Source organism: Plectropomus leopardus, chromosome 23, assembly GCF_008729295.1.
Source record: "Plectropomus leopardus isolate mb chromosome 23, YSFRI_Pleo_2.0, whole genome shotgun sequence".
Classification (NCBI taxonomy): domain Eukaryota; kingdom Metazoa; phylum Chordata; class Actinopteri; order Perciformes; family Serranidae; genus Plectropomus; species Plectropomus leopardus.
This window is the reverse complement of record NC_056485.1, coordinates 3,619,189-3,630,745: the sequence shown is the minus strand read 5'-3', so window position 1 is coordinate 3,630,745 and position 11,557 is coordinate 3,619,189. Positions and strand designations below refer to the sequence as shown.

The window sequence follows — 11,557 nt, the reverse complement described above, 5'->3', positions numbered from 1 at the left end:
CCTTAGAAAATAAAAACATTTTTTTAAAATGACTTGTTTGAAATAGTTTATTTTATTTTTTTTCTGTGACATAAATGTAAATCTAAAATGATCATTTTATAAACAGAGATTTCAGGACATTTTCCCTGATTTTGTTGGTCATTTTCTTATAGTCCTTTGTTTTTCAAAATAATTTTTTAGGTAATTATCTTGTCACTTTATACTAATTTCTTGCAATTTTCTTGCATTTTTTTCTTTTTGTTTTGAAATAACTCACTTGACATGTGCTTTGAGGGAAAAAAAAGATGATTGCAGCTACAACACTGTTGTTACAGACTCCCTCTTTGTCACTACCGTGCTAATGGTCACCAGCTTGTTTAAAATTACCTGTGTTGGTTTCGGAGATAAGGGTTGGGGGGGGTGAGGGGCCAAATTTGGAAAAATTTTGTCCGCCTCGTCCGGCGTCTCCAAGAGGTGGGATGTGTTGAATTGAAAACGAGTCCTGCGTGACACAACACAATACTGAATACTACTATATTTACTCTAATGTGGTACGTCAGCATCTCCTGGTTTTAAGTTTTTATCCATTTGGGTCCTTTTTTTTGTTCAAAATTTCCATCTTTTCAAGTCCAAACGAAGTGACAGGTCAACGAGAGAGCAGAGGAAGGTCACCGGGATTCATGATGAGGCTCGAGTCCAGGTTCAAGTTATCTGTCGAGACACAAAACAACATTTGAACAGCTCCATTAAAGAACAGAAGTCTAGGGTATTTCTAAACATGTATTAGTATCAACTAATTCCATGAAAAAAATCAACTCAGGATGCCAATAAAACATCTTTTTTAAAAACACCTCACTTTTTTCTCTTTCTTTTTTTAAGGCTAAGTAAGGAAATAGAGCATTTGGTGGGAACTACTTTCAGTGGCGAATTAATTCAAATAGGTGCCCTAGTGAGTATTTGGGGCAGCAGGATGGATTTCCAGCTTCACAGTAAATCATTGGTCTATGTGTAATGAATTATATGTTATGTTGTAGCCAATGTTAACACAGCGTTAGAATTAAACAAACACACAGTACTGGTGTTCCTTCTTCACCTTGATCAAAGTTGTTGAGTTTTTTGGAGTTGGATCCTTCACCCAGTCCCTCGATGTCCACGAGATCGCTGTTGACATCTGAGTCGTTAAGAGCACTGAGGGTCACGTCTACACACACACACACACACACACACACATACACAAGGGAGGAAAATTTGCATTTTTTAAAAACCACCACAGAAAAGTGAAAATTAAATAATATATATTAATTACAGTTGAAGGCTTTTGAAAAAAAAGAAACTTGTGATGTATGGTTGTAGAGTCATACCATACATTTCTATCCTCATGAGTAAGTTAATATTCTTATGCATTAACCCATTGAAACTTGAGAAAATTGGTCTTTCAAAAACACGGGAATAAGGCAATGAGCAGAAAATTTGTTTAAAAAGAAATATATATTTTTTATAGCTTTCTAAAAATAATTTTCTAAATTGGCTAATGTCTTGCAATTAGCCTTTTTCCCTTTTTTGAAAGAAATCATACCAATTTACTTAGGGTTCAAAGGTTCGAATACTTGTGTGAAAGTAACACATAAAAAATTTAATTGCATGTCTGACATGAGACTGGATAAATGAGACTTAAATTGTACTGCACCAGTTGCATTAGAGTTTGTAAACAGATGTTTTAACATAATTTTGCTGTTACTAAACATGGATCCCATTTAATTCAATTCAACAAGAATTTTCTCAGTTTATGGATTGTTCGTTTTTCATCAAGGCCTGGAAAAAAACGAGTGTTTTCATCGCAAATTCAACAACACGGGGTGAGTGCCTGATGAACAAATAATAATTTTGTGAAATGTTCCTTTAATTATCAGGTCCCATGAAAAAGTGACTGCAATATTGATGACTGAGATGTTCTGACTCACCTGCAGTCTTCTGTTTTTTCAGGGTGGGCTGGCTGGAGGGGGAACCCTGTAGTCCTGACGCCACCACAACCTGAGCTGTGGGCACGGAGATGACGGTTGGAGTGCCCTGCGTTGCCATGGCGACAGTAGCGATGGTTTTCTTGACGACCTTCTTTGGCCCGTCAGAGGGGTTGGGCAGAGCTCCGTCTTCATACAGTTTCCTCTTCACTGTGCTCTTCGTCTGACCACTGGAGGGAGGATGGGAACTAAACTGGTTTTAGTATTTACACCAAGTGAACAGTAAATATATCTGTGTATGTGTGTGTGTGTGTGTGTGTGTGTTACCCTGCAGGGCTGGCGTCTGCTACTGGGTGAAGCTGCATGGTGAGCTCTCCTAGTTTGGTGAAGGCAGCTCCAGCAGCAGAGAAGATCTCCCCAACCTGTGGAACACACATTTAGCATTAAAACTGGACTCCTAGTGACAATCTGAGTGAGTTTCACTCAAATTTCTTAAATATCGGCAGATAATTTTAAGACTGGAAATTTTGTTCCATGTAGACGACACAATAAGAATCACTGTTTTGAGCTGTTTATATAGTCATAGAGAACGGGCAAACCATGCTGCGCTGCCATGTGTACACCTGAATGGACAAACACTGTCTCTAGATAGGGCCAATGGTGTTTTTGCATCAGCCACCGTACTAAGCAGCCCCTTCATGATGAGCGACCTCCTCATCTTAAATTATCAGAGAAAAAATGTAAGCACACTTTAGTAGGTGCTAACAGGCCTTTTCCAATATGCCAAACAGCAAATTCTAACCGGGATATGCAATCAGCACCAACTGTCAATAAATCCCCCTAAATCTTACACAGTGGACCGATTAATCAGAAAAGGTCCAAATATAGGAATCTGTAAATTTTATTGTATTGCCATCTATTAAGTATAATTGCAGTTGTGTTCATTGGCTCCAGACCAAAACAGGAGAAACATGTGGACAGAGTGTAAACATAGTTCTGTGCATGCAGTCTATAAACAAATCTGTATGGAAATTATGACTGCACACACATTAAAAGTGAAAACCTTAAAGTATGGGATTTCTCTGAATCATTCTCTCAGTTTCCTTACATAAACTAATAATTGCTCCCGCGAGCAGCAGCGGGAGAGGCGCTCGTGCGTTTGTGTACGTAAAATTACTATGGAGGTAGTAGGAGCAAACTACGGCGGGGAACTAGCTCTACTACGTCCTCAGTGATTGGTGTGTAAAACAGACTTACTTTAGTGGAGGCTGAGGTCATGTTGCCGCTCTGTGGTACCACAGACTGTATATAGTCTGAGCGGACTGCACAGTGATGCCTGCAAGTGGACGGAGCAGCTGCTAAGATGCTAATAGCGTAGCTAGGTAGGTTAGCATTTGGCGCTTGTCGTGCTGTAGCAGAGGAGCTGGATATCTGCTATTCCTTCGCTTTTAGTGTTGGTACCTGGAGAAGTCCAACATTTCAATACACCGTTGCATAGTGCTGTTAAAGTTTTATCTGCGGGGATTTACGTTTCCTCTGGAGACAAATGGGTCACACAGTGAACACAACACAATGCAAGTGCTGCGTTTAATGTCTCCTCGGAATCTCGGAACGCTGTGGTTCTGATTTTACAACACAACAGCACAACATACGTTTCTGTACCAGCACAAAGACATACCTTTGAACCTTTCAAAAACTGAGCAAAGTGGGTTTTTTTTCATTGTTTTGGTGGGGGTTTTTTTTCAAAAACCATTTGGAGAAAGCAAAAAGCAACTTAACAAGACATGGCCCAAAACTTAGCAAAAAAGAAAGAAAACTAGTAAGAAAAAATACACACACACACACACACACACAATAAAAAGACATAAAAGTGCTGAAAAAAGATTATTTGCTATAATTTATTGTCTATTTTTACTGTAACAATTTTGAATATGAATATATATATATATGGTACATTTTCCCCATTCGTTGGTGTATTTCTTTTTGATAATCCCTCCCTTTTACATGAAAAAAAAGTAAGATTTTCTGTTTTGTGTGTTGGCTGTAAATTTTAATAATTCCGAAGGTACGTGAACGCAGTATATTGCACATCATGCCCTGATCATGCCTCATTCTTGTCATATCATTTAACCATATTTATAATAAACAAATACATAAATAAAGCGTGTTTACGAGCAGCCGACATACACCACTGCTGGCAAAAATAAAATTCAATATTTATTTACACTTATACAACCCATTCGGCTAATTTTTAAATTAGCTATACACTGGGGTTATTTGTTGTGTTTTTTGGTATCTGGATTTACTTGGTAACTACCCGCGACGAATGCATAACACAACACAAGTAGGTAATTTAGGCTCTTTATCTGGTTTGATCACAAGGTTCGCACTGAAGCTAACTACTTTATAATAATGCGTTAAGACTCCGAACTTTTTTTCAGTTATATTTCTACCGACAGTCCATGAACGCAACATCAGCATGGCCATTAAGAGGAAAGACACGTGACTTAAGACAGACGGGACAAGTAACTTTTTTGTTAATCACATTTACATGCGTACAATTTTTTTTCTCTAACACATCTAAAAAAGGACACGTTATAACATTCTTTTTCAAATAATTGTCAGTTCGTAGAGTCTAATGAGAGCATTTTTATCCCACTGTACTTTTTGCGTTTATGTCACATCAAATATTATATTAATTTTAAACCAAATAACTGAGTGTATATTTTCGCTAAGCATTGAAGTAATACAACATTTTCAAAACTCAGTAATGTTACTCAACATGCTCAACATCCATGTCGAAATTCCGGAAACTTCCGGTGTTCCGTGACGGTCACCTGACAGGACAAGTGACAGATGTTTAATCAGCGAGTTCGCTTTGCCGTACAGAACTCAGCTGAGCTGGACGCAGTTTAAACATGTGTGGGCTGATTTGTGGACCAAAACTCGCCGCGTGTGGGATTGTGTTGAGCACGTGGGGAGTTATAATGTTGGTGAGTTTTCATTTCCTTTACGTTTCTTTAATCTTCGGTGATCAACCTTGATCCAGTCTTACTCAAACCGTGTCCAAAGAAGCCTGCTCCTTGTAATGAGGTTCTGAGTGTATTTCTTACTTTCACTACTGTATGTATGGGAGACAATTGATGACAAGAACGGCAGTAAAAATTAAAATTTACAGAATGTGTAGATTGTGGTACATATCATTGTAGGCATATGGTTTTGTTTTTTACGTTTTCTTTTTTTTTCCGTAGAATTACTTATGTATTTTTATTTATTTAAATTTTAAATTATTACTATTTTGTGAAAAATTTTGTTTTTTATATATACATATGAATATGAGACATTTGATTTGATGACCATAGGTGACATTTTAAGTGGAGAAAAGTTCAGTAAAATATTAACATATAAAAAATACATACAGAGAGAGAGAGAGTTTACTCAAGCTTTGATTATTTCCTGTATAATGTTAATTACACTCTGTATAAATATGGGCCCTGAAGGTTAAAAATGTCTGATAAGATAAAGTGCCTTGCAGGTTTTCCAAAACATTAATCTTAGTTATAACCTTTAGCTTCAGTTAGATTTGACATAACAAAACCCATCAACTGTGTGTTATTGACTGCAGGACTCATGACGTGAATGAGCCTCTCAGTAACAGGTGTCTTTCTTCTGTTTCAGGCCATGCTGGGGATTTTTTTCACCACACATTCAGCTTTGCTGATTGAAGATGTGCCGCATTCAAGTAAAGCATTCAACCTGTGAGTCTTTAACTGTCACACCGAGGCTTTACGTGCACCGAGGCTGGATACCTGTCAGAGTTTCATATTAGCACTAGACCTGTTTATCTGCTGATTGTAGCTTGGTGTGGATATATCAGTATCTATGTGTGTGTTTGTTATAATTACAGTTCTTAATGCCAAACTGGAGCTGCCTTCTGAACTGCATACTTTTTCTTTTTACTTTTAGTAGCTCCTGCAGTTGACCTTACAAAGTATTTACTGTTGCATTCAGTATGAACCCAGCCGCGATATACTACTTCCTCATAATATTGAACTTTGACCGTGTTGCTCATATATCTGTTACCATGGAGATCAAACAAATTGCCATTCACTGCTCGCTAAAGACAGAGATTGACCCAGAGAGCTCCTCTGTCGCTACTTTGTAATGTTTAACTGTATACATTGTATTTTAGGGGGGTCCAAACTTTTTTAAATGAGGGCCAGATTAGAAAAGGTGAAAAATGCCTAGGGCCCAGCAGCTATTAAAAAAACAACAACAAAAAAACACCATACCAATGAGATAAATGCAACTGTTTAATTGTTCAGTGAAAAAGTATTCAGCTTTCCACTGCTCCTGGAAACGGACTTTCCGCCTCTTTGCCACAGCCATGCTTGCTACCTAGCAGGAACTTTCTCCTGTTAGGTAACTATTCTGTTTGCTTGTTTACCATCTCAGTCAGAAAAAAGGACAAAATAAGCTCAGAGTGAACACTGTACTGTAATTCACAAACACAACTGTAGGGGCTGTATTCACAAAGCTCCCTAGTATATTGAGTTGCTCTTAGTGACAAAAATGTAAAAAATTCTTAAAATGATGATGTCTTTTAACCCTTTGAAACCTGAGCATATTGTGTTGATTTCTTAGAAAAGGGAAAAGGCAATGAGCAACCTGATTAGAAATGACACAAAAATTAGAAAAAAATATAAATAATACAAGAAAATTACCTGAAAATGTGAGAAAAGACAAAAGGAAAAAAAAGTTAAAAAGAAATAAATAAACACGTAAATGACTTGAAAATGGCACTTAAAATAAAAGTAACTCTGTAAAATAATTTTAAATATAGAATTCTAAAAACAGTTTTGTGGATATTTTTCCCAAGCTTTGTTTTTTAAAACGAAATAAATCTTCAAATGTAATTTCTTGCAATTTGTACAGTTGTTCACATTCTTTTCCCCCATTTTTGAAAGAAATAAAAACAAGGCTCAGGCTTTAAAGGGTTAAACGGCTTTATCAAGTAAGGATATAATGCCAAAAATTAAGTTATCACAACACTGAGATATTTGGCAACTGGAAATGCAACAGTACAGCAGTATCGCTGTAGACTCGGACGGTATGTAATATTTTATACCTCCATTCCCTAATGAAATAATATGAATAAGACCGATTTTGAAACAGGGAAAAACAACTGTAAACCTTTCCATTTCAACTTTCTGTGCTTTACATTTGTAGGCATCAGTGTTCTTGAACGTTCTTGCTGGGTTCCTTTGTTCAAGTCAGTATGCTAAGCCTGGCTGTCCACATCCATCGTTTTACTGAAGACACACACATTGATACTGATCTTCTCTTCTCATTCGTAGAAACTGTTAACAGCACATCTTATTTTTATTCTTTCCTAACAAAATGCATATATTAGAGGTCAACAAATTATTGGCCTAGTTGATTATTTGGGTCAATATCTGGCTAAATATTGACAAAAAGATTTTCATTTTTGTTGTTAATGCATATTGGTTCCAAATAACAGTTAAAACCTCAAAAACCTCAATTTTTCATCGGCTTTTATGCTGCTGTGTTCCCCCTCAGTACTGACACTCCTGAGCTGGTCTACGAGCTTTACAACAGGGTGGGCTACAACTGCTTCATAGCGTCTGCTATCTACATCCTGTTTGGAGCATTCTCCTGCTACCAGATGAGGCTCAACCAACGGAAGGTGATGTCATTTTAATAAAACATTTTTTATTTATGGGCACCTTTCAGGACACTCAAGGTCACCTAACAAAAAACAACAGCAATAATAAGCAAAAATTAAAATTAAATTCAAATCATTACTGCTGCCGTCTTAAAGTTGTTGTCATATAAGTTTTCTTTGACTTGTTCTATAGGAGTACCTGGTGCACTAGTGCCACCTGCTGGACTGAGGAGCTCCCAGCAGTGCACTGACAGCAGGAGGCTCTCCTGTCCACTGGTTGATGTCTTCTGTGTCAGGGTTAAAATTCTTAATCATAAACTAAAGGGAGGAGACTGGACACTGTGTGAGAGCAGATCAATACTCCGCACCTGCATGTATTTAAGAAGAGATCAATTCTACCTCGGCTCACAAGTGTTGAAATGCAAGCAGATTTTCTCCAGTAACTGTTGTTGTTATGTCTTAACTTGCTCTTTAATACCCACTGTATTGCAGAATGTATTCCTGATTATTGCCAGTATCCCACTGTGTTTGTAATGCTAGTCATCAGATCAAATTACTGATTTCTTTCAGCTTATTTCTGTCACTACATAGCCTCAGAGAAATCGTATTATGAAGGTTGTAATTGTTTACAGTCCAGCATTTCAAACATTAAAAGGTATATATGTGTAACATTTCCAGATTTTTCATTGTGTAAGCTTTAAAAAACCCTGTATATTTATGTGTATATATATGTGTGTGTGTGTGTGTGTGTGTGTGTGTGTGTGTGTGTGTGTGTGTATGGGTTGGTTGGTTGGTTGGTTGGATATGAAGTCTGCACCAACGGCATATACCGAGCGGCCAGTCAGACCAGAGGGGAGAAACAAAACCGAAAGCTATGGATAAAGAGAGGGAGGAGAGCCGGCATCAGGGCGAGGCTGACCCGACTTAGACCGACCAAGCCTTCCTCTGGCTAACGTCCAGTTGCAGGAGAGTGGAGTGGATGAGATGTGACTGAGGCTCACTCACCCAACATCCTGGATCAAGCTGTTGCACTGGATGGGCGGACCTTGTTCAGAGCAGACAGGACACAAGACTGGTAAGTGGAGAAGAGGAGGGCTTAGTGTCTACATAAATAATGCTTGGTGCTCAAACACAGTCAAAGTGGACGGACCGTGTCCACCAGATGTTGAGTTATTGGTGTTGTCTGGTCGTGGTCGTATCTGCCCAGAGAATTCACCAGTGTTTTTATAATTGCTGTGTATATAAACCCCAAATAATTAATTTGGGAGTGATTTACACTGAGACATGGTAATGATTTTAATGCAGATGGAATCAATTCCTCAAATTTAGCTACAGCACATTCAGACAGGCATCTACTACAGTAAATTCTGCCGAGTGGTGTGTAATTAGGTAATAAGAAATCAAGTCATTAAGTTATGATCAGACATAAACTAGTGTGGTAAACTATAACAAACTGGCTGTCAAGTTTTCCAGGTTGGGTGTGTAAGACTAAGAAAAAGTCTCAAATTAATTATAATTTATTATACGTTTACTATCACTAAGCTTGAATCAAAAATGGCAGCAACTGCACCTCCTCACCTAGTGGCTCAAGCAATATGAGCATTTATATGACTGGGAGGAGTGGATTCATTCAGGCTAACATAACCATCAGGACACAACCAGGACTCAGTCAGTTTTTATAGACTTGCTTTAATGTGATGTTGTCTATTTTAATTGAAATCTCAATCTTAATTTGTCTGTCTTAATACATCTATTTTAGTTTGTACTTTATTGTAGCTTTGAATTTATTCTTTATTCTGGCCCGATCGTGTTTAATTCAATCAGAACATTATTCTGTGTTCACCACTAACATTCTTCCAAAAGCATTAACTCTTATTTGTATGGTTTGTGGTTGTTATTTTTGCTCTGTAATTGTCTTTTGTCTGGCCTTAGTTGGTATAACTGTTTGGCTCATATTATTATGTTCTTCACACTATCTGTCAAAGCACCTTGTTAACTCTGATTTTAAAGGTGCTACATAAAGAAAGTTACAATTATGACATTCTTCCGATATTTTGGACAACATACTGCATCGAAGTTTTAAGGCATTTTTTGACAACCCATGACGTTTTAATGCGATTTTGATGACATATTATACTATGACATTTTGGACCATTTTGGATAACATAATTTACTATGATGTATTTATGCCATTTTGGACCATATAACATACTATGATGTTTTTATGCTATTGTTGATGACATACTATACTATGATGTTTTTAAGAGGTTACGGACCATTTTGGATGAAATACTATAGTATCGCGTTTTTTTTTTTTTTTGTTGTTGTTTTTGTTTTTTTTGCCATTTGGACCATTTGCCATTTGGACATACTATACTATGATGTTTTTATGACATTTTGGATATTGTCCAAAATGTCATAAAAACAATACTATAATAACAATACTATGATATTTTATGCCATTTTTGACAACATACTCTACTGTGACATTTTTATGATATTTTGGATGACATACTGTACTATGACATTTTCATGCCATTTTGGAAAACGTGACCTTTGAAGCAATTTTGGACCTTTGAAGACAACATACTAAGCTGTGAAGTTTTTATGCCATTTTGGACAATATACAATACTATACAATACTATGACGTTTTATGCCATTTTTGACAACATGCTCTACTGTGACGTTTTTATGACATTTTGGATGACATACCATACTATGCCATTTTCATGCCATTTTTTGACGACATACAATAGTATTACGTTTTAAGGCCATTTGGGATCATTTTGGACGACATACAATACTATGATACTTTTGTGCCATTTTGCACCATTTAGGACCACATGCTATATACTATGAGGTTTTTTATGAAATTTTGCGCCATTTTGGATGACATGCTATACTATGACCCTTTTTATAAATTTTTGGACCTTTTATACTATTACGTTTTTATCAACTTTTGGAAAACAAACATTTTAATCATACTGTGACGCTTTTAACAATTTTTGGGTGACATACTATACAATGTTGTTTTTATCAATTTTTGGATGACACTATACTATATTGTTTTTATTAATTTTTGAACATCATACTACAGCTGAAAACCTCTTATCTGAGACAGCCATAGTATAGTATGGTGAAAAAACGACCACAAACATCAAAATATAGCATGGCAAAGAATCCACAGAAAAAGACATAATAATGAAGTCAATTTGTTAACTAGGTTCAGGAGCATGACTATGCCCCAACACTCCTCTAACACACCTCTAATTACCTGCTTGCCTAATTATACCTGGTCAGCTCAGTCTGTTCTGTTTGTCTCAGATTTCTCGGCCTGCCCTCCCTTTCCCTTGTCTGTTTGTGCCCCAGCCTTGTCCATTTTCGTCTCCCCTCTCCTTGTTTCTACCTTGTTTCCTTCTCCCCTCGATCTCATTGTTCATCCCTGTGCACACCTCTCCTATGTCTCCTTCCAGGCACATCTGGAAATGAAATCAGGTGGACACACAATGACACGGTACCTCCAATCTGAGTATACCTCTACCCGGCCATCAAGACTTCCTCCCAGACCATCCTTTACCAGCGTCACCCAGATTCTGCTACTCACATCTATTCATCAACCCCTACAACCAAACCTTCAGATTACATTAAATCTTTGAATGATATACTGTTGTGGCGTGGTCCTTGCTAGTGAATAGTCTGTCGAAAAATGCCAAGGTATGACATGTCCAAAAAAAGCTGAAAAACTCTTAGTATAGCATGTAGAGACACCTCATAGTTAAAACAGCATAAAACAGCGTGCAGAGACACCCCACAGCATAGAATGTTGCAAAAACAGCCAAAAACACCATAATATAGCATGTCGAAAAAACCACCTAAAATGCCACAGGCTACTATGGCGTGGTGAAAAATGTCAAAATATGACATGTCCCCAAA

The 11,557-nt window shown here is 37.2% G+C and overlaps 2 protein-coding genes across 3 annotated transcripts; one reads left to right on the top strand and one right to left on the bottom strand.

Moving 5' to 3' along the window:
• Positions 1–215: 215 nt before the first annotated feature.
• On the bottom strand, positions 216–3,615 carry zgc:92664 (uncharacterized protein LOC436695 homolog). Of its 2 annotated transcripts, none has more exons than XM_042512240.1 (5): positions 3,195–3,615; positions 2,265–2,359; positions 1,941–2,167; positions 1,073–1,180; positions 216–690 (listed from the first exon to the last, which is right to left on the bottom strand). In XM_042512240.1, exons 1-5 carry the CDS (start codon positions 3,213–3,215, stop codon positions 626–628), a joined length of 516 nt encoding a protein of 171 aa, XP_042368174.1. In that variant the 5' UTR covers positions 3,216–3,615; the 3' UTR covers positions 216–625. The 2 variants fall into 2 exon arrangements, with proteins under 2 accessions (XP_042368174.1, XP_042368173.1); XM_042512239.1 differs by having other exon boundaries at positions 1,941–2,185; positions 3,195–3,613.
• Positions 3,616–4,758: 1,143 nt separating this feature from the next.
• On the top strand, positions 4,759–8,246 carry rnaseka (ribonuclease, RNase K a). The gene is made up of 4 exons (XM_042512267.1): positions 4,759–4,930; positions 5,616–5,695; positions 7,518–7,644; positions 7,817–8,246. Exons 1-4 carry the CDS (start codon positions 4,856–4,858, stop codon positions 7,832–7,834), a joined length of 300 nt encoding a protein of 99 aa, XP_042368201.1. The 5' UTR covers positions 4,759–4,855; the 3' UTR covers positions 7,835–8,246.
• The last annotated feature ends 3,311 nt before the right edge of the window (positions 8,247–11,557 follow it).